This window comes from Cyprinus carpio, chromosome B16, assembly GCF_018340385.1.
Source record: "Cyprinus carpio isolate SPL01 chromosome B16, ASM1834038v1, whole genome shotgun sequence".
Classification (NCBI taxonomy): Eukaryota; Metazoa; Chordata; class Actinopteri; order Cypriniformes; family Cyprinidae; genus Cyprinus; species Cyprinus carpio.
Window position 1 is genome coordinate 23,394,845 of NC_056612.1, and position 27,184 is coordinate 23,422,028.

General features: G+C 37.0%; 2 protein-coding genes and 1 long non-coding RNA gene across 3 annotated transcripts in view; 1 reads left to right on the plus strand and 2 right to left on the minus strand.

The window, feature by feature from the left end:
- Nucleotides 1-1,130: 1,130 nt before the first annotated feature.
- On the plus strand, nt 1,131-3,470 carry LOC109102303. Its single transcript, XR_002019856.2, has 2 exons — nt 1,131-2,488; nt 3,174-3,470. It is a non-coding gene; the product is annotated as an uncharacterized LOC109102303 (long non-coding RNA).
- On the minus strand, nt 2,785-15,703 carry thbs3a (thrombospondin 3a). The gene is made up of 23 exons (XM_042741563.1): nt 15,437-15,703; nt 14,304-14,510; nt 13,725-13,978; nt 12,937-13,039; nt 12,818-12,844; nt 12,648-12,730; nt 12,514-12,565; nt 11,081-11,229; nt 10,777-10,917; nt 10,298-10,372; nt 10,056-10,208; nt 9,709-9,819; nt 9,229-9,336; nt 8,700-8,859; nt 8,492-8,610; nt 7,832-7,884; nt 7,455-7,657; nt 7,195-7,373; nt 6,758-6,806; nt 6,484-6,680; nt 6,213-6,385; nt 3,551-3,708; nt 2,785-3,376 (listed from the first exon to the last, which is right to left on the minus strand). The coding sequence occupies exons 1-23, from the start codon at nt 15,510-15,512 to the stop codon at nt 3,315-3,317; spliced, it is 2,892 nt and encodes a 963-aa protein (XP_042597497.1). The 5' UTR covers nt 15,513-15,703; the 3' UTR covers nt 2,785-3,314.
- Nucleotides 15,704-17,424: 1,721 nt separating this feature from the next.
- Nucleotides 17,425-27,184, minus strand: part of mtx1a (metaxin 1a) — a 13,536-nt gene continuing 3,776 nt past the window's right edge. Inside the window, exons 2-8 of the mRNA XM_042741564.1 lie at nt 25,897-25,966; nt 24,974-25,053; nt 23,301-23,393; nt 23,046-23,228; nt 19,655-19,731; nt 19,401-19,558; nt 17,425-19,289 (exon numbers count right to left, since the gene is read on the minus strand). Coding sequence (XP_042597498.1) covers nt 19,069-19,289; nt 19,401-19,558; nt 19,655-19,731; nt 23,046-23,228; nt 23,301-23,393; nt 24,974-25,053; nt 25,897-25,966 — 882 coding nt within the window. The 3' untranslated portion in view covers nt 17,425-19,068. The remainder of the gene's footprint in view (nt 19,290-19,400; nt 19,559-19,654; nt 19,732-23,045; nt 23,229-23,300; nt 23,394-24,973; nt 25,054-25,896; nt 25,967-27,184) is intronic.

Here is a 27,184-nt window from a genome sequence, read left to right on the forward strand (position 1 = left end):
GGAGGGCTGCTCCAGTCGCTCTCTGGGAGCTGTTTGTCAACAACACAAATAAGTATCTTTCTAAAGATGTTATGCGTTTTATTTTTAACGTACAAGAGCGGTCTCAGCCTTTTGTACTGACTGTGCGAGGCTTCTGGAGACATGCTTCCACTTATTTTAACATTACCTGTACAAAAACAGTAGCCCACGTAAGCTATTTAATATTGAAAACTTTTTTTTTTGTCATCATATTATTTTAATCTATTAAAATTAGTTTAGTTATAGCAGGTAATGAAGCGGAATTCTCGCACGTTTAAAGAAAATAGTTTGCTTCTGTTACAAAATAAGGTGGATAGCATACAAATAAAAAATAATAAGCACAAAGAATCCAATCGAGTTTATATTAATATGTTAAGAATTTAAACCTCAAGTCTTTGATTAAAAGGTTTTAAAAGTTAACTTGTGTGACACGTGTGTCCTGAAATCACCCCATAGACACCGTTGAAAACAATCACGAAGAAAACGTGTGCAGAACATCAAAACATTAAATAATGTCCTAATGAAACTCTAAAAGACTTTAAAAGCCTAAGTGTAGCGAATAAGGGCCTGTTTGTCTGCCCTCTCTGTCTCTTTTCTCTGTTTGGTGTTAAATGCGTGTGTTTGAGGATGTGTTTGCCCATCTTCGGGTTCATTTAGCGGATTCCTACCTCCGGGACGCCGCAAAGGTCCCCTCTTTCAATAACTAAGGTCAATCAGTTTGCAGTTGTTACATTTGCTGGTGTTTAAAAAAACAGAAACGAAAGCTCAGAGCTGCAGCTCAGGGCGCGTCCGGCAGGTGGCAGTGTTGACCAGCGCGGAACGAAAGTGCGCAAAAACAGCAAGTTTGATGCAAGTCTCACGAAATTGTGCTTCAGAAGAATAACTGTAAACACTGAAGTGCGTCGCGGCCACCAGCCTTTTAACGCTTAGAAGTTTTTGTATGAAAACAATTGTAAGATGTCCCGTGTATGCGTCACACACTGATGCATGCATAGCTGGTTTGGCTGGCATCTTCAGTGTCTGTTGCATGCTTCAGAGTGATCTAGCATTGTGTGTGTGTGTGTGTGTGTGTGTGTGTGTGTGTGTGTGTGTGTGTGTGTGTGTGTGTTAGAATGTGATCTGCTCTGTTGTCTGCAGTATGCATGCATGCATGCATCAGTGAGTTTCAGGCTCTTTGTTGGCTGGATGGAGGCGGGGCGCTGCGGGGCCGCAGGTCCTTTTGTGCCCCTCACATTTTGGGCAAAACCAGAACCACCGCGCTGCAGACGCGCCAAAAGCATGAAACCGGACTATACAAAAATAAAAACTTAACAAGCAGCGATGTCCGGTACAGCGATGTGATTTAAACACAGTGTTTGGGGAACGCTGTGAAATTGTAGGTGAGTCATAAACTCCTTGATGGACAAGAAGAAAAACTTTATATGTTTTGATTATTATTATTATTATTTGTTGCGGTTATTTAGTTAAGTGTCTTGTTATCTTTATAGACATACGTTATTTTTTGTGTTGTGCATTTTTGTCTGCTGGACTGTTCGCTGGTCACCAGATTACCCCGTTACTAAGCAACCAGTCCTCTAGAACAGTGATTCTCAACTAGCAGGCGTTCGTCAGGAATACTTGGAACGATTACGATTTCGCGTTGTTTAAAATTTGAAAAGCAAAAGAAAACTGAAGTTAAACGTAAACTATTTATCTGTCAGTAGGGTATGTTAAAATAAATAATAGTGAATAATGCCATTGATGCCCGAAATTATCAACATTTACGCAAACTGAACATTGATCCGACTCCAAATTTGTTAAAATTTTATTATTGCTTATTAACTCAACCCACACAATAAAAATTTAGTTGTACATATTAATACAATATATCTTGTAATAGCATTGTTATTGTAAAGGTTTTACAGGCTGATACGTATTAATAAGTAACGTTACATTAGGCTACTGACTGATTGTCTTTTTTTAAGACAAAAAACGTTGCAACACTTTGGTGGGAAACATGATGTTGAGTATACTTCATAGTCATAAAGTTTTAAAAGGTGCAAACAGTGTTTGGCTTCAGTGGCTTCATGGGTTCCGATACCTACCTGCCGCATTGGCCCTCATTTCTAAATTCAAATATTTCACTTTTTTTTTTTTTTTAAACAAGCTAAACTTTTAATTTAAAAATAACTTTTTTAAATGTCTCAAACTTAATATATGATAACTTATTATAGAGAGAGAGAAAATAAGTGTATTTGTGTTAATGTGTGTTATAGCTCTGAGGAGAACTCTGAAGTCTTTAGGAGAGTGTGTTTGTAGTCCCGCGGTCTGGCAGGTGTGGGATGTTGTGCACTGTTGTTCAATCTCCCGCCAATATTGCACTCGTCCCGGCCTCCCTGACCACGAGGAACACGCGACTCCCGCTGCAATCTCCCGCCACGACAGCCGCTTATGAAGAGCTCGAGCACTAGGGCGGCGCCAGACTGCAGGTGTGAGTGTATGGCACTTACTAACTTACTACTCACTGAATATTGTGCAGTATGCATCATAAACTGTGTACTTTTTTGCATTGCATACAATATTCCATACAGTGTTCACTGATGTACACTGCACAGTTTGGAAAATATAATATAAGATAATTAAAGTAATAAAGCATATACATACTACTCGCATTAAATTAAACTATATACCGTACAAAAATAAGAGTATACAAGCACGCTATTCCAAACATAGCATAGATTTCTCATTTGAGTTGAAATAAAATATATTTTCTGGATTTTTCATATATTCAGATATAATGTTTAATATAATTTGTTTTAACTAATGTTAAATTAATATATTTATATACATATGCTTGAGCTTAGCTCTCATTCGTCATTAATGGCATACAGAAACAAAAGAAATCTGGGGTTGACATATCAAACTGTCATTTTTGGTATTTTTAGAATTGATTTCTGTTTTTGTCATGTATTAAAAATGATTATAGGACCATTTGAGTATTTGTTGTGTTCTAGAAAATACATCATATCCCTTTATTTCAAGACAATTGTTAATGCAAACAAACGCTAATGGACTCTCTCAAACATACACTCATACTCACACATTATACGGCTCCGCAATGACACACATAAACGCACAAAACGTAAAATAAAAGTCTTTGGTCTCCTTTCATTCAGTCTCCTCATCCGGAGTGACACAGACGCTGGGTAAATCTCTCATCTGTCCTGGTTGTTTGGCCCCTCGCACACAGGAGTTCAGTGGCCCCACGCTGGGTTTCAGAGGGTCTAGAGAGAGAGACAGAGGGCGTCTCACTCCCCTCACACCTTTATGTGCATTAGAACCTGTTTACGGTGTGTACTGAAGTCCTCTGGAACAGTATCTGGAAAAGATATGTTTCATTTGCTTTGTGAGTGTGTTGTTTTATTGTTGTAATCCTCTTTTTTTTTTTGTCAATAAACAACTTTTATTCTGAATTTGTAGATTTCAGATTTCTTGAAGACTTTGAGGGTCTGGGGATCATGATTTAAATATCAAAGAGTGGATTAGTCTTTACCGTTACAGCGGTAGCGCAGATTGGACCAAATGATGTTCTCTTGAGAGAATTTCCTGCGACAGGAGAAGCAGAAGACGCCCAGGCGCCCCCCTCTCATACTGGTGTCAATCACTACATTAGAGTCAGCCACCATCTCTGTGCCTTCATACAGCTTCACCCTGCGACAGGAGCACAAGCCCTCTTATATGTGACTGTAAAATACTACTGTCAGAACTGGATCTAGATTTAATACTGAACAAAGTAAACAACACCAAAACTGTTTACAATGCTAAAATAAGCAAAAACGTCCTTAAGATCAAATGCTGAGATTTATTAATAGTACCACAAACTGCATAAATAGAAAAATAATTTTTTGCAACTACAGATCCATCATTACTCCAGTTTTCAGTGTCACATGATCCTTCAGAAATCATTCTAATATGGTGATATGGTGCTCCAGTATTATCAATTATTGTTGGTGCTTAATTACTAATAATAGTTCTTATTATTATCAGTGTTGAAAAGTTATTGCTTCTTAATATTTTGTGGAAACTGTTTTTGTCCTCAGGATTCTTTGATGAAAGTTATATAAGGAATAAATGACACTTATATAAAAACAGTACTTTTTTTACAGTATTTTGATCAAATAAATGCAGGTTTGGTGAACATAGGAGACTTCTTTCCAAAACATCATTAAAGTCTCAATTTTTCCAAACCTCTTGCTAGAAATGTAATAACTAAAATGTAGAAAATATTACAATACATTTTTATCTTCTACCAAGTTTGCACTGAAGTACTTTACACACAACCAAAATGGGAAACATTTTCTCCTCCCACTTAAAAACCCTTTTATTTTGCCATCCTAAATTCACGCTTGAATTTTATTATTCACATTTAGCATTGCTGACCCAATTTTGGGTCACAACCTAGCTGAGAACCGTTGTTCTAGAATATTCGGTCGCAATGAAGCTGAGAGCTGTTTTATGCTAAAGGCCGCTGCTAAACTCCACCTGCTCACCCTCTAATTACCTGATAATAAATGAGATCTAATTTGATTTAGCAGCAGGCTGGACTTAAATTGCATTATGTATGAGTGGAGCATGTCTGCAGAACAATCCAGTGTGAGTGTGTGCGCGGACTGGACTCCAGTGCTCTATTCACTCCTCTCACTGAATACAAAGCAGGTGTGTTTATGTGTGTGTGTTTGAAAGGGCCCTTACAAAGCCTCGGCTACACATTGTCTCACAAAACTGTGCATACACGTGTATACACACACACACACACACACAGAGAGCTCCACACAGCTCTCTCTTCCTGTAAGTATTTATAACTACTATAAACTTGGGAATGTTCTGATCTAGTGTTCAATAATCATGAACACTCAAAGTTTTAAAGCTTCAGACTGCTTAACCATCAGACAAGAAGTTACTGGAATCAATTTCTGTTATGACATTACTAAAAAACACATTTTTGAGCCTTTGCTGGAGTTCATTCGTCATTTCTTTGGCAAAGAGCATCTGATTTACAACACAATGCCAAGAAATTACGCAGTACAGGAAATCATACACAATACATGTTTAACTGTCCTCTGCGGTCCGTTCTCTCTCTTTCTTTAACGGCCCGTCCACTACAGTAGTTTCCGTTGGATCTGCATATGAACAGGCACCAAGAAAATTCTTGCCAAGGATTTCATTGGCATGGCAACCACAACAATGGGCAGCCAGGGGGCCCGACCACTCAGCAGAGTCTCAGGGGTGTGAGGGGGCAAAAGAGGAGGGGACGCTCAGAAGAAATTTTAAGGATAACTAGTCACCCCCCGGCCCCCAGCCCACTCTCCAGTACACCAGAACAAGCTTCCATCAGCTGCCACTGCAGTCAATGACCGAGGCTAGTATTGCGCCCTCTTGTGATGACAAAGACAACCCACAATCCGACAGACAGAAAAGTTGTTTCAGCTGGGACAAACACCTTTCTATTCGTACTAAAGTAATGCACCAGTTCAAATATAATTTAAAACGGATAACATTTACATTTTTGGCATGCTGTCAATTAAAATAACTTCAAAAAAAAAAAAAGGTTTTGAAAGAAGTGTCTTAGTCTTATGCTAACCAGGGCAATAATTTGATCAAAAATACAGTTAAAATAGTCATATATATTTTTGTATTACTGAGATAGTAATATATATTTTATTAATATTTTAAGTGGTTTTATTTGCATATTTTGTGTTTTCATTTTATAGTAGTATTTTAAGTTTTAGTAAATGTTTTATTTTAGTCACTTTTTTGTTATAAATGTGTCTATATTTTATTTTGAGTTAATGTTTATTTTATTTCAAGTAATAATTTTTTATGGTTTTAGTTAACTAATAACCCTGATTACAACATAAATTAACACCAATATGCTGATTTGATGCTTAAGAAACTTTTCTTATTATTATCAATGTTGACAACAGTTGAACAAACCTTGATTTTTTTTAATTCTTTGATGAATAGAAAAGAACAGCATACATTTGAAATAGAAGTCATTTGTTACATTATAAATTCATTTACTGTTACTTGTGATCAATTTAATGCATCCTTGCTGAATAAAAGTATTAATCTAACAAATCTAACTGACCCTAAACTTTTGAACGGTAATGTATAATGTGTTGCTGCACAATTGTCCCATTTGTAGGAGATCTCACCTGATGTACCCGACTTGTGGCCGATGGCTGAGCTGCCACCGGTACGAGGTCTTATCTTGCCAGCCGACGTTTCGTGGGTCTTTCCAGAGCAGTTTCACCTCTCCATCCGTATCCCCCGTGTGCCACAGAGCATTACGAAGGAACTCACCTGGACCTGTACGAGACTTCACTGCCTACACGAAAACAGAGTTTAAAGCCTTACTCCCCAAAAGCTCAAATGGCCAATATATTTCCATGAACCAAGCAATAAGCCATTTAGCAATATTTGCACCTTGAGCTGCAGACCAGGTTCAGCCATGGCCCTGAAGGGGATCGACTGCCAGTACGTCTGTTCGGTCTGCTTCCACATCACCACATAGAAACTAGACGAATCCTGATAGCCAAAGATGAAGCCGGCGTAGTCGTCATCAGTCACCGTGTTAACGTGAAAAGTTCCCTCGAAGTCCACACCATTAAACGCTGTGTATCCTGTGGAGAAGCCATTTACAGTTTGCGTTTGAAGATCTACCGGGCATTTAGCTCCTGAATACTGAAACCAAACTTACCCACTGCCAAGCCCGGGTCGCTGTTCATGGTTTGAACAATCTCCATACCCTGAAACACAAATTCATCTGTATTAATATAACCACTTAGACAGGTACAGAAATTTACAGACTTCACCTTTAAATATCCATGACATCATGGATAACCATTTCTATGTTGTTTTTTTGTATTTAAGGCATAAGTAATGTCTTTTTTTAAAAAATCTCCATTTTTGACCTCCTTTTTGTTATAAATATCTTATAGTAACAATAATTTCTTATGCATATATATATATATGTGCTATGTGAACATTGCAGACTGTTTCATTCATACTCGAAGTCAGAAGGCACCAGATAAACATCAGTTTATTACTTAAAAGTAAAATTTAATCTATGAAAAAAATAGAACATCATGATGATCTTGTATCAATGAGAGCAGAAGGAATCCCATGATGCTTTACCTGATTGAGCACCACCCAGTTCGGGTCGATCTGAGCGTCACCCTCCGGGTCCAGAATGACTGTCTGATAGGCTCTGAAATCTGTAAGTGTGACTTCAGCACTTTCTGGACACACGTCAATTAAATCCAACACCGCATCATTGTCAAAGTCATTCTCACAAACGTCACCGACTCCGTTACCTAAATGACAAGAAAGAAAGCAATAACATAAGTCATTAATCAGGAGGATTATTAGCCATTAGTGGATATGAACGCCCTTACTGTCTGAGTCTTTCTGGTTGGGGTTGGAAATGAGTCTGCAGTTATCGGGTCCGATGCCGTTGATGGCATAATTGTCTGGGACCCCGTCGTTATCATCGTCATCGTCACAGTCATCTCCGATGCCGTCATTGTCCGAGTCCAGCTGAGAGCTGTTTGGAATGTCGGGGCAGTTATCTCGAGTGTCCTGGTGTCCGTCTCCATCACTGCAAACACAGAACATTAAACACTATGAGCTGAACTGCGTGTCTGAGCTGAAAATGAACTATGAACAACTATTAGACACTAGATGGCAGAAGTCTTACCATATACAGGCTAATGGATAATCTGCCAGTTGTGTGATTTATTTGTTTGAATTTACATTTGAGTTGTTTACTCACGTGTCTTGATTGGTGTCACAAACATCCCCGACTAAGTCGTTGTCTACATCTGTCTGCAATAAAAATAATTGCGTTTATTATTAATTCAATTAATTCTATAAAAGTATATGAAAAGATAATTTACTGCAGAAGCAAGAACTAGCTGTTTTTTTAAATGATTTGTTTAAGGAATAGTTCCCTTTCATTCCAAACAGGATAAAATTATAATTAACACTGTAGCTGAAATACAATAAAATATAAATAAATGAATAACTAAACGAAAATTAGAACTGTTTCCTTGATAACTAACTGAAACAAGTTGAAGTTGAAGTACTAAAATCACTAACTGGAAATATACAGAAACTAAAACTTAACAAAAACTGACAGGTGATATTAAGTTTCAAAATGACAAAAAACTTTTAACACATTTAAATTTGTCAATTTAAATGTGTTAAACTTCAAGTCTTCTGAAGATAAATGACAGCTTTTAGAAACAGTGTGAAATGTAATATACTATATATAGCTTTCTTTTATTTTCCACAAGTCACACTGGTTTGGAAGGACATGAGAATGAGTAAATGATGACACAGATGTCATTTTTGGGTGAACTTCTTTTACAGACTGCATCGAAGTACAATGCAAGTTTAAAAGTTTTAAATAAGCTAAGATGAGATGCAGTACCTGCATGGGGTTGCTGATCTCAGGACAGCTGTCACACGCATCCCCCACTCCGTCTCTGTCCCTGTCTGTCTGCATTGGGTTCGGCACTTTGGGACAGTTATCCAGCACATTCTGGATTCCTGCAAAATATCCACACTCATCACACACACAAAGATGATGTCGTAGGGACACAAAAAGACCATTTTATCAAACTGAACCAAGTCTTTACCGTCTCCATCGATGTCTTCATCGCAAGCATCTCCCTCTCCGTTATTGTCAGTGTCTTTCTGGTCGATGTTGGGAACGGTGGGACAGTTATCACATGCATCACCGAACGAATCAGTGTCAGAGTTCTGCTGATCTTTATTGGAAACCAACCGACAGTTATCCTGTAAAAAAAAAAAAAAGTATAATATATATATATATATATATATATATATATATATATATATATATATATATATATATATATATATATACATATATATATATATATATAGTATTTATTCATATTTTGAATTAGCTTTTTTAATTGTTAGTAATTTTGTTATTTTATTAGTTTTTTATATTTTCATTTAGCTACAGTTTATTTATATTTTAGTTTTATTTTATTCATTTTAGTAAATTTTTCATTCAGTCAGTTCAAAAGCAACATTTCTAATTTCTAACATTTATATGACAATATATTTCAAATAATGAAACTGATTTTTAATAGTTTTGGTTAACAATAATACTGCTCGGATAGTCCACAAACACACCTCTACATTCTTTATTCCGTCTCCATCTGCATCCTCATCACACTGGTCTCCAATCCCATCATTATCTGCATCTTCCTGACCAGAGTTGGGCGTGAAGATGCAGTTGTCCTGAAAAACACACAATATGAACATCCCTAGTGCATCCCTAGCAAAAGCAGCATAAAATCCTGCATTCAGACATGGGAAACGTTTTGGGACTGCAAGCTACGGTGAATCTATCATATAAAAGTCCAAACACAAATGCAAAAACAAACTTGGTTCATGTAAACGCATTATCTCATCTAGGATGAACAGCTTAATTTCCCTGAAAGGTACAACATGTACTTGAACTGGAAAGAATCAAATCTATAAACCATCAGAATAAACAGAACAATATGGTTTCTCAATAATTATAAAAAGTCACATCAATTTAGTCAATGTTTATACAGCATCAGTGTGTGCAGGGAGAAGGATTGTGGGTAAAATGACTGAGTTTCAGACCTGCTTGCAGTGCTTGTCGTTGTCCATGCAGGGCAAAGAGCGATCCGGATAACCATCAATATCCGTGTCCTTCCCACAAGTGTGACCGTTACCGGCCCATCCGACATTACACTAAGACAATCATACAGAAGTTCACCAGAAAACTTGAGAACGATGCAATAAAGATATGATATGATACAGATAATATGATACTAAAAACAGAATTTTCATATTTGGTTGAACTACCACTTTAAGAATCTAATACATTCGGATTGGATGTGATTGTGTGACAAACTGCGATCTTTCTCTGAATTCTTTACACATGGCATCTAGTTAGGACACAATGTGTGTGTATTGTATAGACATACAGCGCAGGTGACGTCGCCGTTCCGCTGAATGACGCAGTGAGCGTTAGTGTCACAGGGGTTGAAACTGAGCGTGGCGCACGATTTCCGAGGGAAACATCCAGCTGTCTGATTCCCAACATATCCAACCTTGCACTGACCGCATCGATATGATCCCTAAGAAGGGAGAAGAAGTTAAAAACATTAACATATACACTTTGTATGATTCCAGAGAAAAAGTATTGGTTTTTATGACTCATACTCACAATGGTGTTGATGCAGATGGAGTTGGGTGTGCAGGCATTGGCCAAATCAAGACATTCATCGATATCAGAGCATTCCTGAAACAAATTCATCAGAAGAAGACACTAGTTGCTGCATGTTTTGCAATTTTGCTATCTAATGCATTCAGGCATTTTTAAGTGTCGTAATAATTTTGGAGCAATTGGACCTAAAGGTGGCTCTTAGCATATAGTACACCGACAAACATTTGAATTACATATTTCACCTTTATTTTAATAGCTAATGTTTCTTGTGCAGCAAATCAGCATATTAGAATCATTTCTGAATTTCAGGTGACACTGAAGACTGGAGTAATGATGTTAAAAATTCAGTTTTGCCATCAAAAGAAATAAACTGCATTTAAAAATTATTATTACCATAAAGAACGGTTCTTTTAAATTGTAATAATATTTCACAATGCTACAGTTTTTACTGTATCATTGATCAAATAAATGCATGGTACCTGACGATGACTCTTTGCATATTCCACACCGAATCCAGAGAGAGGAGGACCCCAGAATCCGGGTGGGCAGGGCTCACAGGTGAAACCTTTTGCTGTGTTGACACATGCGCCTGGTGTATAACACGGCTGAGCCTCTGAACACTGATGGGGAGAGACATGCTAATATGAAACAGCTTTAACAAATCAAAACAAAGGCATGTTTATTCAAATCTCTTTGAAATACAGACATACCCAGTTACACTGGTTTCTGGACCAAGACCATCAGTAAATGACGATAAAACCAGCACTAAATGCCCTCACCCACCTCATCTATATCCTGACAGTGTGTGCCGTTCCCTATCATGCCCTCCGGACAGGGGCCACAGCGGTACCCTGGGAAATCGAACGTCTCCATGCAGCCCACGCCGTTAAAGCAGGGGTTGGGCTGACAGCGTGAACGCGGCTCATGAAATCCTCAAACCAGAGACAATGTACCATAATAAGTCAATAAGAATCAATAAGTTCATGTGAATTATACATACTGTACACTAAAGAATCTAAAGCCCTCTGTCTGGCTATATTTGTAATGGATAATAGCATACTGCTTCCTGCATATATAGTATACATTGTATATTGCCTACTATTAAAAAGTATTATTTGAAACAGAATGCATTATGCAGGGATAAACATTTCATATAATTGTCAAATGACCTCATTATTGACTTCCTCATTCAGTTTTATGCAAAAGTGTCTTAGTTTCAACCAAATGTGTTAGACTAATAAGCATTTTAATCATGAAATAAAAGTCCAGACAGTTGAATAAGATAATGGGATACATTCTATAGAGTTTGCTGTTTTAAATACAGGGAGGTTTGTGGAGAGGCTTTCTGATTGCCTGAAAAATGGCAGAAAATGGCAGTCATTATTTTAGCAATTTTAATAAATATTTCACCTTTATTCTAAACTGTTTGCCCTTTTTTGACACTGCTGATGATTCCATCCTCTCAAATAATATGCAGGCAAAAAATAATTATATACTACCATTCAAAAGTCTGGGGTTAGTATGATTTTATTTATTTATTTATTTATTTATTTTTGGGTAAAGAAATTAATACTTTTATATTTAGCAAGGATGCATTAAATTGATCAAAAGACATTTAACAAAACTTTAAAAATCTCAATCTTCATCTTAGAATCAAAATAAAAAATACAGATTATGGCTTCCTCAATAATTTTCAGCACCACAGCTGTTTTCAACATGACGATGATGATGATGATGATAATAAGAAGAAATGTTTCTTGAGCAGCAAATCAGCATATTACAAAGATTTCTGAAGGATCATGTGACACTAAAGACTGGAGTAATTATGCTGAAAATTCAGCTTTGTCGTCACAGGAATAAATTGTATTAAAACAGAAAATAGTTATTATAAATTACGGTTTAATCACAAAGTTTTGATTTTGACTCTCTGATCCCATGTTATAAAGAGTTTGTATAATAATAATAATAATAATAATAATAATAATAATAACAATAATAATAGTAATAATAATATAAATTTATCAACAGGAATCCTGTCAGGAATCCTTTACAAAAGCATGACAAACAACTAGTTGTTCTGGTTATTATTCTCTTTCTTAACCCAGCTATTAGCACTACAAATAGGATGAAAAACATTTTTTTATCTAATTTTTATTATTTGTTTTTTTGCTGTCTGACTGCAGCCTATGTCTGGATGGTTTGACGTTGCTACTCACCACACATCTGGCACTCCAGAATAGCATTCCTGATGAGAGACATTTCTTTCACCTAAATAGTGCAAAATCACATAAATCAAACATGTACAGAACAGATTCCCTCACATATACTGTATACTCTAACTCATTCACACCTGTTCTCTGATGTCCTCTCTCAGCTCTCCCAAGATCTGATTAAAGATGATCAGCTGGCCAATCAGAGCTTTAGTATGGTCACCTGTACAAAAAGGCATCAAATATCTTCAAATTAAATAAATACTAAACTAACAAACTGCATATCGTGACTTCACCAATGTCCACTCACCTAGAATAGAATTAACCTCGCCATTCACTGAAAAACAAAACATATTTCAGACAATGATTTTGCAATCAAAAACCACATATTCAGGTTCCGTGTACAATCTTATGTTGATGTTGGCTAACCTATGTTATATGAAGAGGCGTCCCCCTGAAAGGGACAGTCGGTCAGAGCCCCAGCCTGGGCAACAGTGCCCCCTAGTGCCAGTTTAATATACTCCACTGATCCCTGGACGAAAAACATTTGATTATAGTATTTGATATAATAGGAGACTTGATATCTGGACTTCAGTTCTTGATATCTGGACTTCAGTTCTTAACCAATCACAACTAATCTCTTTTTTCATTAAAAATTAAAGGAATAGTTTACTCAATTAAAACCTGAATTCTTTATTGTTTCATTGAAACTCAAAAAGGAGAATTTCTGAAGAACACGCACAGTTCATATCATGTTCACATTTCTGCCTTCCATAGAAAAAAATTTATGATACACGCTACTGTCCAAAAATCTGGGGCCAGTAAGTTTTTTTTTTTAAAGAAATTTATATTTTTATTTAACAAAGAATGCATTAAATTTGTCAAAATAGTAAAGACTTTTACGTTATTACAAAATATTTCTATTTCAAACGAATTATGTTCCTTAGAACTTCATTTATCAACTAAAAAAAAGTGTCACAGTTTCCACAAAAATATTATACAGCACAACTGTTTGTAACACTGATAATATATTTATTGAGCACTGTAATACACACTATTGTGAATATGAAAATATTTCTCAGTTTTTGATCAAATAAATGCGGCATAAGAAACTTTAAAAAACATTACAAAATAATACAGACAGACCCCAAACATTTGAATGGTAGAGCAGGTGTTGTGAAAACATAATTTAAGACATCATATTAAGTTGGTCTCACCTGCATCCGAGTGTATGCCTTGTGGCCATTACGAATCTCCACCAGCTCTGCATCTCTGGGCAGAGAGACCAATAGGGGCAGCCGCTGGGCGGAGTCAGCCAGACGACAGTTCACATAGAGTTCAAGGCTCAGGTACTCTCTGCGCAGGCCACCGACACGGAGAATAACAGACTGAGACCGTCCGTCTGCCAGATTTGGGCTCTGCAGGTTTACTGTGTGCAGCTTCCCATCTTCACGAACATACCGGACCAGAACTAGAGTAAAACAAACCTTTTAGAGATGTTCTGAGCAGACACCATACCCGCAACCCATTTGATCTCTGTGATGTGATGTATTTACAAGTGAAAAAAAAATATTCAATAAAAAAATGTAGGGCAGGACTTGATTTTATTTTTTTTCTATTTAAAAAATGAGTCGATTGTCAAAAAGTGGGCATTCCATATCAAAATGGAGCCAAATCTGAATGTAAGTATCATGCTGTTGGTCAACATTATACAGTGAAGTCAACAGAAAAGAAAAGCGGTTTCAGAGAAAAAAGCAAGTTGATTCTGATTATAAATTACAAAAAAAGGTCATTACCTTTGTTAATCTTGCTCATGATGGCAACCTCCAGGTATTTCTTGTTATCCTGCTTGTTGTAGAGGCCCAGCAGAACTCCACCCAGCTTAGGAGGCAGACGGAAGGAAGACATCACATATACATCACTGAGAGTCTTCAGAGCTAAAGAGATCTTCTCCACCGCCGCCACGGTCTGCTTCACATCCTCCAAACTCAACACGTCTATCACTGAGAGAGCGAAACGGAGACATAGTGGAACAGTAAATGAATAATGTCACTCATGTTGTTCCAAATGCATATACTATACTGTTACTTTTCCAAGAATGTGGAACTTTTGAAAAAAATATTTCACTCATTTTTGGTACAATGACAGTTTAGTGACCACAGCTGTCAAACTCCAATTAGAACCAAAACGACCAATAAAATAAAAAGCAATAAAAGAAGCACCACAAAAGCTGTCCATATGACTCTTGCACAGTACAGCCTAACAATTTTGTTTTTAAATAACCAATAATTCCATTATTTTATCTTAGCAAGCTTTTTAGAATTTAATATATCGTGTCTATTATGTATCATTATTCTGATGTAATCCATGCCATTTATTTTTAATTATTCTTAATAGTTTTCCTTCCTTCCCAGTCCTTCTTGTTCTTTAGTAATTTGGTTGGTTAAATATTTTTTTTACATTTTAAATTAGTCAAATTTAACAAAAGTCAGTGAGTGGAACTGGAGAACTGGATCAGACCTATTTGTGAATTAATCATTTAGACTAGGGTTTTGAAATGGGTCAACTCATTCATTGAGAAAAAAAAAAAAGAGTGAGTGAATGAGGAATTTACTATAGCCTACTAGTAGCTACTACAGTCTCCTCGAATAACCTACTCTAATCATGTCCCCCTGACTCTTCTTCTATAAGAGCTTTAATGAAAATGGACGAGGTAGAATGTTCTCAAACTTTCTCAAAACAGAGTGAATACAAATTAAAGACAGCAAAAGAGTGAATGCGAATTTAAAAAAAAAAAGAAATAAAATGACTTTAAAATACATAGGCCGATATATAGGAAACTTAAGAATATTAACTTATACCTACCTGAAAGAGGTCAGTGTTAATAATTATGAAAGTTATATATATATATATAAAAAAGAGTAATTACCCGGTACATCTTGTTTCTGTGCGCTCTCTGCGAACCAGACGAACATAAACACGAAGAGACTGACCCAAACTTTCATGTTTACAAATAATTCATGCAAAAGTGATGCAGAAAATATCCAGAACAGATTCGTCAGCGATGCATTGAAACACGAAATATTTCCACTGGAACAAACCTGCGCTGTCAGGGGAGAGAGAGAGAGAGAGAGAGAGCTGCGTTTACAGAAGGAGAGAGTGAGCTGCTCTGAGAACTGAATCCGCCCTCCTCATCATCATACAACACATTAATCTCGTGTAAAGCACAAAAGCAAGATTGATAACACGCATAGACTCAAGGGGGCGTTCCAAAAAAAAAAAAAAAAAAAAAAAAAAAACCGGAACGTTTTTTTAAAGTTTAACTTTGACAAGCCATCTTCAAATCCCAGTGCAACAGCCATGGATGTATGTTTGACTCTTGCAAAAAAAAAAAAAAAAAAAAAAATCACCGTAGTTAAAAATTTTTTTTTTTTAAAAACTAGCACAAATTATGCAGCGTGTGTCTGTGTCGTGAAACTAAAAATACTGTAGCAAGGCAAATGCTCTTAAAGATTTTTTTCAAATATATTTTTGTGATAAACATTTAATATGTAGGTAAATGATAGAAGTTGTGTAGAATTAGTGTATGCACTTTTTTTAAACCCCTGAAATACCAATGCCTTCTTTGATATTGAAACATTGTAAATACTCTATAAAAAAAATAAAAAGAAAAAAAAATCAAAACGCTGTAAATTAAAAGTTTATTGGAGCATCTTTTGAAAGAAAATACTATCTTAGTCTTATAATTTCACATTAATGTGGTACTGTAATTATTTGTGAAATTTATTAGCAATTTCTGAGTGACAATTGTTTGGAAGTAAATCCTACACCATTTTTGAGTGTAAGACCTTATATTGACTCCATGATAGAATACATAAAATAATACACATGGTAATACCATAAGAATTGTTGTATTGTGAAAAGAACAGATACAAACAATCTATTCTTGCACAAATACATAATTCCATTGTCAGCTCTTGATTTTGTGCCAGTCTGCTTGCAAACACAATCTCCAGGCATAAAGGAAATGCTGCTGACATTTCAAAGCAGAGCAGTATGAGGGCTGTTCAGTTTCAGCGTCCAGTCCCACCAGTCTGTCCTGGGGTGATGTTTATTTTTCATTACCTCCGAGTTTCCCTAGAAACAGCTTTTAACAGCAGGTGTCGGGGGAACAGTTCTGTCATACTTGAGCTTTACTGGACCCTGCAAGCAGAAAAAAAAATAATAAAAATCATTCAGCTTTTTGTACTAAGCACCATCAGAATGCACTTTAAATGAGGAGCTTGTTAAACAGCCATCTTCCCAGAAGGGAAAATATGAGTTTTGAGTAAAATCTTCACAATGGAGTCATGAATCAAACTTTTACACCCTGAACAAAACCAGAACCGGTTTGGTCCATGACACATAGTTCAGAGCATAACCCCACCCACCGTTTCCCCATCTCAAACCCTGTGTGGAAAAGGAGCACAATCCAAATGCATTTTTCCTTCTCGAACAGGAATTCTTTCCCAGATGCTTCTTCTGAGGTCATTAAACGATGTCGTGTGGCTTCGGGGAGCTCCTGATTGCTCTGGATCTAGTGCTGGGGAGGGGGTTCGGTATGTTTCCACACACAAATACAAGGAAACGAACAGGAGCCAGAGAGGGATTCCAGTCTGGTGCTGTAACACACAGCTGTGTCTCCCCAGGGCACCAATTCTCAGAGCCCTCGCTCAGTCAGCTCTGATGCTCGGAAACACTGCCGGCAGGTAAACCATAGCTTGAAACAAATATCTTTCTCTCTTACAACCTCCAATTCACACACACGGTCCTCAGGGTCACTTGTTACAACAATGCAACAGATAAAATCAGCAACTCCCTCTGTGTCAATGCAGCATTGCAACTGCAAAAAAATAAAGAAACCCACTGCAGAACAAGGATTATTCAGGATCATTTATTTGCCCATTAAAGTATGAAAATAGAACTCCATAAGCAATATATATTTACAGCCCGTAACACCTTGTGTAATGAGATTAACTAACGGTTGAATCTGTAGTTTCCTGTCCATCTCTGTAGAATCTAGTCTATGAGTGAATACACACATATCAACACACCAGTGAAGTAGTTTTGGATCTTCATGGTCTAAAACAAAGATAAAAAATAAAAAATGACAACAAACAATAAGTAACAAAACCAAAATCAGCCATCTCCATTAATCCATTGTTTCTCTTTTAAAAAGTTTAACTAGATTAAAAAAAAAAAAAAAAAATTCACTCTCCTCTAGTTTAACTGCCATGGACCTAATGGAAAGTTACAGGAACTGAAACATCTTAGCCAGTTTTGTGGTCTGTCAGCAAGATTTCTTTGGACAGTAACTTTTGGCTTTAATAATCGGTTACGTTCTCCTAAAAAATACACAAGTGCCATTTCTAATCCTCGATAATGTAAAACAGTTTCTCTTTATAGTTTGCAGTAAGCTGAAAGTGTTTAAAGGGTTCGCTTATTCAAAAATTGTATTCACCCTTGTGTTGTTGTGAACCTGTATGATTGTCACAAAAGAAGACCTTTTTAATCATCCTGTTTAAGTCAGTGTTTTCTATACAATGTGCCATAATAATCATTCTGGCACAACATTCAAATGTGCAATGCACAAATTAGTGATTCCAAGCACTATTGGTTCTCACATGTCATCAGACATGCTGATCCAAATTTTAACATGCATGTGCATATTTGAATAAGAATATATATAGTGCATATAAGTTCCAATAGACAAGAGGGATATTTTTAGTGAACAATTATATAAAGTATGGTTGTAGAATATTTAGAAAATAGATCACAAGTTGTTTGAACTACTTTTTCTCCTTCTGGAGCACAAATCTGCACTTTAATTGAGAGGAAATCAATGTCGACATTTTACATAATATATCCTTTTGTATTTCACATGAGAAACCAAGTCGCACAGGTTTGGAATGAGACATGAAGTAGAATAAATTATATGTTTTTGGTGATTTAAGTCATTAAATATTGGTAATTTCCTATTTCACGCAATAGGATCATCACATTAACATAAGTATTAATCTCTCTGAAGTATAAAACAGCAGACCAGTACTGACAGCAGAGCAGAAAAATGCAGGTAAGCAAATAAAATGTGTTGAAAGAAAAACACAGAGCTTCAAATAAGGCAATAGCACGTAAGAGATGTAAATCTCATTCTCATTATCATAAAGCCATTTCAAACTGTAATATATGTTTTGGTCCACACAATGAACGTTGAGGTTGGTGACGACGGTGAAGTTTTAAGTGCTTTCTCAGCTAAACTTAGCTTAACATTTGTAGCCATAAACAGTTCTGCTTTTTATTTTTTTCGGTAAAAGAAAAGAAAACACAGGTGAATATACCCAGTCAAAAAGATAAAAGCAACGAGTGCAGCTCTATGGAAAAAATAAGATATAAAACCAAAGATTATCATGCAATTAAAGCTCAAGGAATAAATAATACATGAATCCCCAACAATATGTTGTTCCTGTGTTTTCTTTAACCATCCTAGTGCAACTAAAAAGTCCTACTTTCATTCATCCTCATTCACTCCTCCTCTTCCTCATGGGAGGGGCCTCTGAGTGAGGCGGGGCCTACAGGCTCCTCCTCCTGCACATGCTCAATAGCTACTATGCCGGTAAAGAGAGCGTAGCTCAGCATCGCTGCCACTGCGACCAGCACTGACAGCAGCTGCTTGCGTCTCTTGTATGGCTCGTTGTCAAAGTCGCTCCCCTGCTGTGTGCTGGACATCGGACGATTGACGCCCTCTGCAAACAGAACAGGCACGAACATGAGGACTCAATGACTCTTACTCTACAGACAGAACAATGGATGTTTTGTTCTTTGCAAGCACTTTTCTGTGGTTGTTGGTCTCCCACCTTTACTCTCGCTGGGGAAGTACAAGCTCAGGATGTTACAGCAAAATGTGTTCAAGTTGTCCAGATTCTTCAAGTTCTGCTGCAGTTGGCAGTTAGGCAGCCGGATCTTAATAAGCGGAGCTAGATGACCAAAGACATATGCATCTAGAGAAGAGGGCCTTTAACACACAAAGACATCAAATGTATATTAAACCTAACCCATAATCAACTGAGAGTAAAGCTTAAAGGTCAACCTTGATGTGTAAAACACTTACGAATCACCAAAGAAAAATTTGTTCGATCCCAGACGCTGAGAGAGAAGATTGAGGCACTCCAGAGCATCGTGGTAAAGCTGGAGGGAAAGATGGAGAGAGTCACAGAGAATAACAACTAAGAGGATGTGGAAGAAACAGCTAGATTATAGATTCTTATGTTCATTTTCTCTACTTCTATCAGTCATCAAGTTTTACTGTATATCTCAGTATTTAGCCTTATATATCTCAATATTCGTGTATTTGCTTTGCAAAACATTTTTTGGTAACACTTTATTTTAAGGTGTCCTTGTTACATGTACATGCACTTAAAGTGAAAATAAAAAGTGAAAGTCGTGACATTTGCGTGACATTAATTAGTTAATTAATATTCTTCAGTCTTTAAATGTATGATTTCACTGTAACAAGGACACCTTAAAACAAACTGTGTAACAGAGTTTTTTTTGTTCAGTCAGAGGAAGCTTTATTTTATCCAAACAGCCACTGAAGAGATTAGATTAAAAATGATTAAATAAAAGAAAAAAAATAGTTAAAATGTTTTACACCAAATCACCATGAACAAGAAATATACTTAATAATTTCTATTCACATGGATCATCATACCAATGCATTTAAAAAAATAGTATACTAGTACAGGTCCTTCTCAAAAAATTAGCATATTGTGAAAAAGTTCATTATTTTCCATAATGTAATGATAAAAATTAAACTTTCATATATTTTAGATTCATTGCACACCAACTGAAATATTTCAGGTCTTTTATTGTTTTAATACTGATGATTTTGGCATACAGCTCATGAAAACCCAAAATTCCTATCTCAAAAAATTAGCATATTTCATCCGACCAATAAAAGAAAAAGTGTTTTTAATACAAAAAAAAGTCAACCTTCAAATAATTATGTTCAGTTATGCACTCAATACTTGGTCGGGAATCCTTTTGCAGAAATGACTGCTTCAATGCGGCGTGGCATGGAGGCAATCAGCCTGTGGCACTGCTGAGGTGTTATGGAGGCCCAGGATGCTTCGATAGCAGCCTTAAGCTCATCCAGAGTGTTGGGTCTTGCGTCTCTCAACTTTCTCTTCACAATATCCCACAGATTCTCTATGGGGTTCAGGTCAGGAGAGTTGGCAGGCCAATTGAGCAAAGTAATACCATGGTCAGTAAACCATTTCCCAGTGGTTTTGGCACTGTGAGCAGGTGCCAGGTCGTGCTGAAAAACGAAATCTTCATCTCCATAAAGCTTTTCAGCAGATGGAAGCATGAAGTGCTCCAAAATCTCCTGATAGCTAGCTGCATTGACCCTGCCCTTGATAAAACACAGTGGACCAAAACCACCAGCAGCTGACATGGCACCCCAGACCATCACTGACTGTGGGTACTTGACACTGGACTTCAGGCATTTTGGCATTTCCTTCTCCCCAGTCTTCCTCCAGACTCTGGCACCTTGATTTCCGAATGACATGCAAAATTTGCTTTCATCCGAAAAAAGTACTTTGGACCACTGAGCAACAGTCCAGTGCTGCTTCTCTGTAGCCCAGGTCAGGCGCTTCTGCCGCTGTTTCTGGTTCAAAAGCACACGCTTTTGATGTTTCTACTCCAGACTCAGTCCACTGCTTCCGCAGGTCCCCCAAGGTCTGGAATCGGTCCTTCTCCACAATCTTCCTCAGGGTCCGGTCACCTCTTCTCGTTGTGCAGCGTTTTTTGCCACACTTTTTTCCTTCCCACAGACTTCCCACTGAGGTGCCTTGATACAGCACTCTGGGAACAGCCTATTCGTTCAGAAATTTCTTTCTGTGTCTTACCCTCTCGCTTGAGGGTGTCAATGATGGCCTTCTGGACAGCAGTCAGGTCGGCAGTCTTACCCATGATTGCGGTTTTGAGTAATGAACCAGGCTGGGAGTTTTTAAAAGCCTCAGGAATCTTTTGCAGGTGTTTAGAGTTAATTAGTTGATTCAGATGATTAGGTTAATAGCTCGTTTAGAGAACCTTTTCATGATATGCTAATTTTTTTTGAGATAGGAATTTTGGGTTTTCATGAGCTGTATGCCAAAATCATCAGTATTAAAAACAATAAAAGACCTGAAATATTTCAGTTGGTGTGCAATGAATCTTAAATATATGAAAGTTTAATTTTTATCATTACATTATGGAAAATAATGAACTTTTTCACAATATGCTAATTTTTTGAGAAGGACCTGTATAGTATATAGTATAGCATATAAATAGTATTTTTATCAACATTTATTTCTTCTAAAACATTTTTAAAAAGCAAAAACAGTTATAACTTTAATGACACAAAGGAATGTTAATGAAATCACTTTCAGAATGATTTTCTTTTACAGCTGATGAATGTTAAAACCAGAATCCATCTTTGAAGAGCCAATCAGAACCCAACTTTAAAGAGCTTGAGCATTTAAAGCAGCAGACGATATAATACAAGTGCACTTATAATAATCAGAACACCATCGTGCATTGGTGTGGAAGCTGATATAGTTTTCTTTCTTGGTGTGAGATAGTCCACCCAAAATGAAAATGTCATCAGTTTCTCCCCCTCATGTCTTCCCAAACCTGTATGACGTTCTTTCTTCTGCAGAATACAAAAGAAGATATTTTGAAGAATGCTGGTAAACAAACAGTTTGGTTCCCTTTGACTTTCAGTGTATGGACAAAAATATTAAGTCCAAAACTGTTTGGTTACCAACATTCTTCAAAATAAGCTCTTTCGTGTTCTGTAGGAAAAGAAAAGAAAAGTCATAAAGGTTTGGAAAGATACAAGGGGGAGTAAATGATAACAGAAAGTTAATTTTTGGTGGACTATTCCTTTAATACCACAACATAGGTTGTGGGTTTGAGTCTCAGGCCGGCAATACCACGACTGAGGTGCCCTTGAGCAAGACACCGAACCCCCAGCTGCTCCTCTGGCGCCGCAGCATGAATGGCTGCCCACTGCTCCGGGTGTGTGTTCATGGTGTGTGTGCACTTTGGATGGGTTAAATGCAGAGCACGAATTCTGATTAACATTCACCAAACATCTCTCTAATTAACGTCACTTACTGCATTAAAAGCATCATCGCAAGCGTAACATTTATTATATAGCTCAGCCGTAGAGAACAGTTCACAAGCATGCACACAAGCATAGCTGTTTCCCAACATCAGACTAGCAACTATCTAAAATAGAATTCTCTGCCAGAACGGAACTTCTGCTCTGTTTGAGCCCAGATTCCACATATCTGCTGGTTTATCAGCGTCCTCTTCAGGGACCAGAACACTGTTGCCTCTGGCTGGAGTCTCAGGGAGGTGTTAGTGTCACAACAGACACAGCCCACCCACCATCTGATGCACATTGCACAGCAAAAACAAACACTATCAAACACAATATCCAGAATCCTACCAACCTCCCTCTCTGCCTCTTCTCCCGCCTCCAGCGAACTGTTTCCCCGGATCAGGCGGAGTCGCTCAAGCTGCCTATTCTGCATGCGGCCCGGCAGGAAGAAGTTGAGCGGGAAGGACATATTCTCTCCATGCCAGCGGCGTGTCACCTCAACATAGTTTTTAGGATCGATCCATAAAGCATAGATCTGCAGGGAGATGAGAGTGTGAGCATGTACCCACTAAAATTTCCTCTTCAAGGTGGAGTGTTTGAATCTCACCAGTGCAGGTAGCAGTCGCTCCTCCAGCAGTGAGATGAAGGCCAGAGTGTCTGCGCCCTCTTTGGCCGAGAGATCATAGTCTGCATTGTATTTCTGAAACACAAATTTCCAGTATTACTATAAGACACTGAACAAATCAAACTGTGAGACTGGTTGCTGTCAGATGGTCTCTTGGGTGGTCCTTGGAGTCCAGACTGTCTGTCATCTGTAGAGCTGCAACAAACGATTATTTTGATAATCGATTACTCTAACGATAATTAGAGTGATTAATCGACTTATCATTAATCATTTCGCTGATTAATCAGTAGACATTTACTGATTATTCAGCTTTTGCAATTAGAATTGCTAAAATATTGAGTTATACTGTACATATTCTAACAAATAAATTAAGGTAATCACTTCAGCTTTTCAAAGTCATATTATGTAATTACATATATACAATTAATTTATATAAACAAATATATTTGGCACACAAAATGAGATGGCAGAGAAACTCTCTTATTCACCATTTAATTAGCAATTTGAATAGCTGAATAACATCATTTGCGCAGTTTATATTTACATATTCATCCAAACACCACTCAGCAGCCCCATGTTTGGCTGTGTTTGCTCCGAAGCACTGCCACTGCATCTTCTTCTCTTGATTTGCATCAGGAGAGCTGATTTACAGTCTTGCGCTACAGCGCCACACTGGTTAAACCATGTTATTGCAGGTTCTTACATTAGGTCATATGAGATCAAACGACTACTCGACAACAAAAATATTTGTCACAGTTTTTTTTATTGTTGACATTGTCGATAATGTCGACTAATCGTTTCAGCCCTAGTCATCAGTCAAAAAGCCAATAAGATTTTTCCATTGGCTTTTTTATTACTACAGAAAATAAGCTCTGTGACCAAGAGATTATCACAAATTTTGTTCATCAAGATAATCTTCACTAACAAAAAACAAGTTTTATGAATTCTGAAGCCAGAAAGCAAGAGGCAGAAGTAAAGTTTGTTATAAACAAACTACATTATGATCGCTTTTGACACATCTTTTAATCTTTATTTAAATCTACAAGTTGGAACATTTGAGTTAGAACAGTTTGCAATCTTTCCAGTTTCTGACCACCTCCGTATTCCCATTTAGCCAGCAACAGCCTTTTTCCAAGACATGTAAAAGCTTAAAATGTAGCATTACATAAAAGTTGCTTGTGTTCATCACAGAGATTATTTCAGGCATTTAATTGACTTTGGGACTAAGAAACAGGAAGATCAAAAATGCAAACTTATTTCCAGTTGTGTAGTGTTTTGTGAATAAATCTGAAAGCAATGATCTGATCTGTGTATGCTCCTGACTCTGTAAGCAGCTCTGGGTGGAACAGCACTACTACTGGTAGAACAAGAAACTATAAACGTGTTTCTAGGAAGGGTTTTAATGATGCACCTAATTAAAACCTTTCCTAAAAACACGTTTATTGTGTCTCATTCCATTCAAATTTAATGGGTACCTTCATTGTGCAATCAAACATGTTTAATGAGAAAATTAGGCAAGCCTTTATAATGGCAGCAGGCATCACTGGAAAGGCTGCGGTTCTCAAATGAATGAACCCGAAATAAAGAGTGAAATATACAGGGACACTTGTGTAATGCTTGATGACCAGGACAGCAGCGAGGTAAGAGATAATCACCTGTTTCCTCAACTGAATGATGATCTGACTGGGTTGGGAGCAGCTGCCTTCATCTTTGGTCCTGAGAGCAGGAAGTGAACCTCAGTGAAGACATCAGCATCATCAGTAAAAACATTTTTTTTTTTAAAAAAAACACTTCTTTTCTATAGGCCTATAAAGATGATCAATGACAGTTCATTTAAACATTCGACTATCACTCTGGACTATCAAAAATAGAAATGTGTGATCTTTAGAAAACATAATATTACATAATGAACAGTTGCTGATTATTTTTTTTATTTTTTGGATTCTTTGATAAATATATAGTGCAAAAGAACAGCATTTATTTGAAAGATGAAATTCTTTACTGTAACTTTTGATCCATTTAATTCATAACTGCTGTACAAGTATTCATTTTTCCAAAAATACAAATAAATAAAATGTATATACTAATAAATGTAGTATATAATAAATGTATAATCATAATAATAAAATGTAATCTTTTAAATAAATAAAAGAACAAAAGTAAATTGTTTATTTATTAAGGTTTTAGTAGCTGTAAAATGTATCAATGATATAATGTGATAAACAGGCTAATTAACTTTATTTTTTTTTTTAATTTCTTGGTAAAGAATGAAGAAGTGAATGTAGTGCATAAACTGTTCTTGCAAAGTTAAAGGGTCCACCCACCCAACATAAAACTGCTGAAGGAACATTGGTCTTCAATATGGAATAATACTGAAATTTAAAAGAATTCAGGAGCCAAGGAAAATAATATCGGAGACAGACAAGAATGTGGAAAGAGAAAACATACAGATGCAAGTTATCAGCAGCTCGGCAGGAAAGAGGAAGAGGCCTGCGTGCTTCAGCACATGCTAAATATTCGTCTTAATGAATGTGGAGTGTTTGCCAAGAAACAGATTGTTAAAACTTTGCCTGCTTACCTGTGGGGCTTCTCCAGGGGTTAGAAATCTTGTGAATTTTGAGCGGAGCTCCAGCAAAGCGAGCGTATGCCTGGAAAATTATATAAAAGACATTATTATTATTAAGTATACTAATTTCCCTTTCTGGCTAACTAGATTTAAACTTCCAGGTTTAGACATTTAGGTCATGTCAATCTTTGGCATTCTGGTCTCTAGACACAACTCCCTCCTCCAATGCAAGTTTACAGGAATTTATTTACTGTTTACCATCTGCTAGGCAAACATTATAAATCTTAAGAGCTAGAATAGCAATTTTAGGTGATCACTTGAGGTATCACTTATGTATAATTTGCAAACCAAACTAAATATGAACTGTGTTGCTTTCCTTAGCAAGCTCCACTTAATTACAACAAACAACAACACAATCTCATACACAACACAGATGAGGATAACATAAGATGCAGTTGCAACAAAAGCAAGCATACAACCTGAATAAACAACAACTGCTAGCTAACATTAACAAACAGCTCCATTCAGCTCTTGGACAGGGTTAGGGGTTCATGCCTCGTTTTACGACGACATCCGATAAAGAGGGACGTAATTTCACATTCCTGTACATGCAGCTGAGAGCTGACAGATTGAGCGCTTCACACCTGGCTCAGAGCTTCAGTGCGTCATTTAGCAGATTCTTTCCACTAAAACCATCTTATATGGATGATCACTGGGGTTAAATTCCCTGGGGCGCTTCTTTTCACTTTAGACCGAAGCCAAGAATGACTCAAGAATATTCAGACTTGATTCTTAAAGGAATAGTTTACCCAAAAAATTAACAATCATGGTATTTCTCTTCAAGATTTATTTTTAGCGTTTTATGCCTTTATTTTGATAGGACAGTAGCTAGACGGGAAGCAAAGTGGGAGGGGGGGGGGCAGTTATTACAAATAAAATAAATAGCAAATAGTATAACAATTAACGTCGGGGAATAACATTATTTTTACTCTAGAATTCTTCCATGACCCTATATAGGTTAAGTGGGTATAGAAAGTGGATGGAAGTAATTATGTATGGCTTCAGAAGATGTGACTGTAAAAGGGGGGCAGAGGAAAGCGGATTTCTGGAAAAAGCTGAGTATTGAGTTCTGAGATTTTCTGCTTTTCCCGGCTGCAGTCGAGCGGTGAGCTGGAAAAGCGCCATCAAAGGCTGACATCATAACCTCAGATTTATTACTAGATTGATTCCTACACAATCCTAAATTGTGGCTCGTAAAGTAGAGGGGATCAAGTTTGGAAATAAATCATTCCTATGTGAA

Coding starts and splice junctions, on each gene's coding strand:
- thbs3a (XM_042741563.1), bottom strand. CDS start 15,512: ATGAAAGTTTGGGTCAGTCTCTTCGTGTTTATGTTCGTCTGGTTCGCA. Junction 12,731..12,817: donor CGAGGTTAATTCTATTCTAG/GTGAGTGGACAT, acceptor CTTTTTGTACAG/GTGACCATACTAAAGCTCTG. Junction 12,566..12,647: donor GAGAGGACATCAGAGAACAG/GTGTGAATGAGT, acceptor TGCACTATTTAG/GTGAAAGAAATGTCTCTCAT.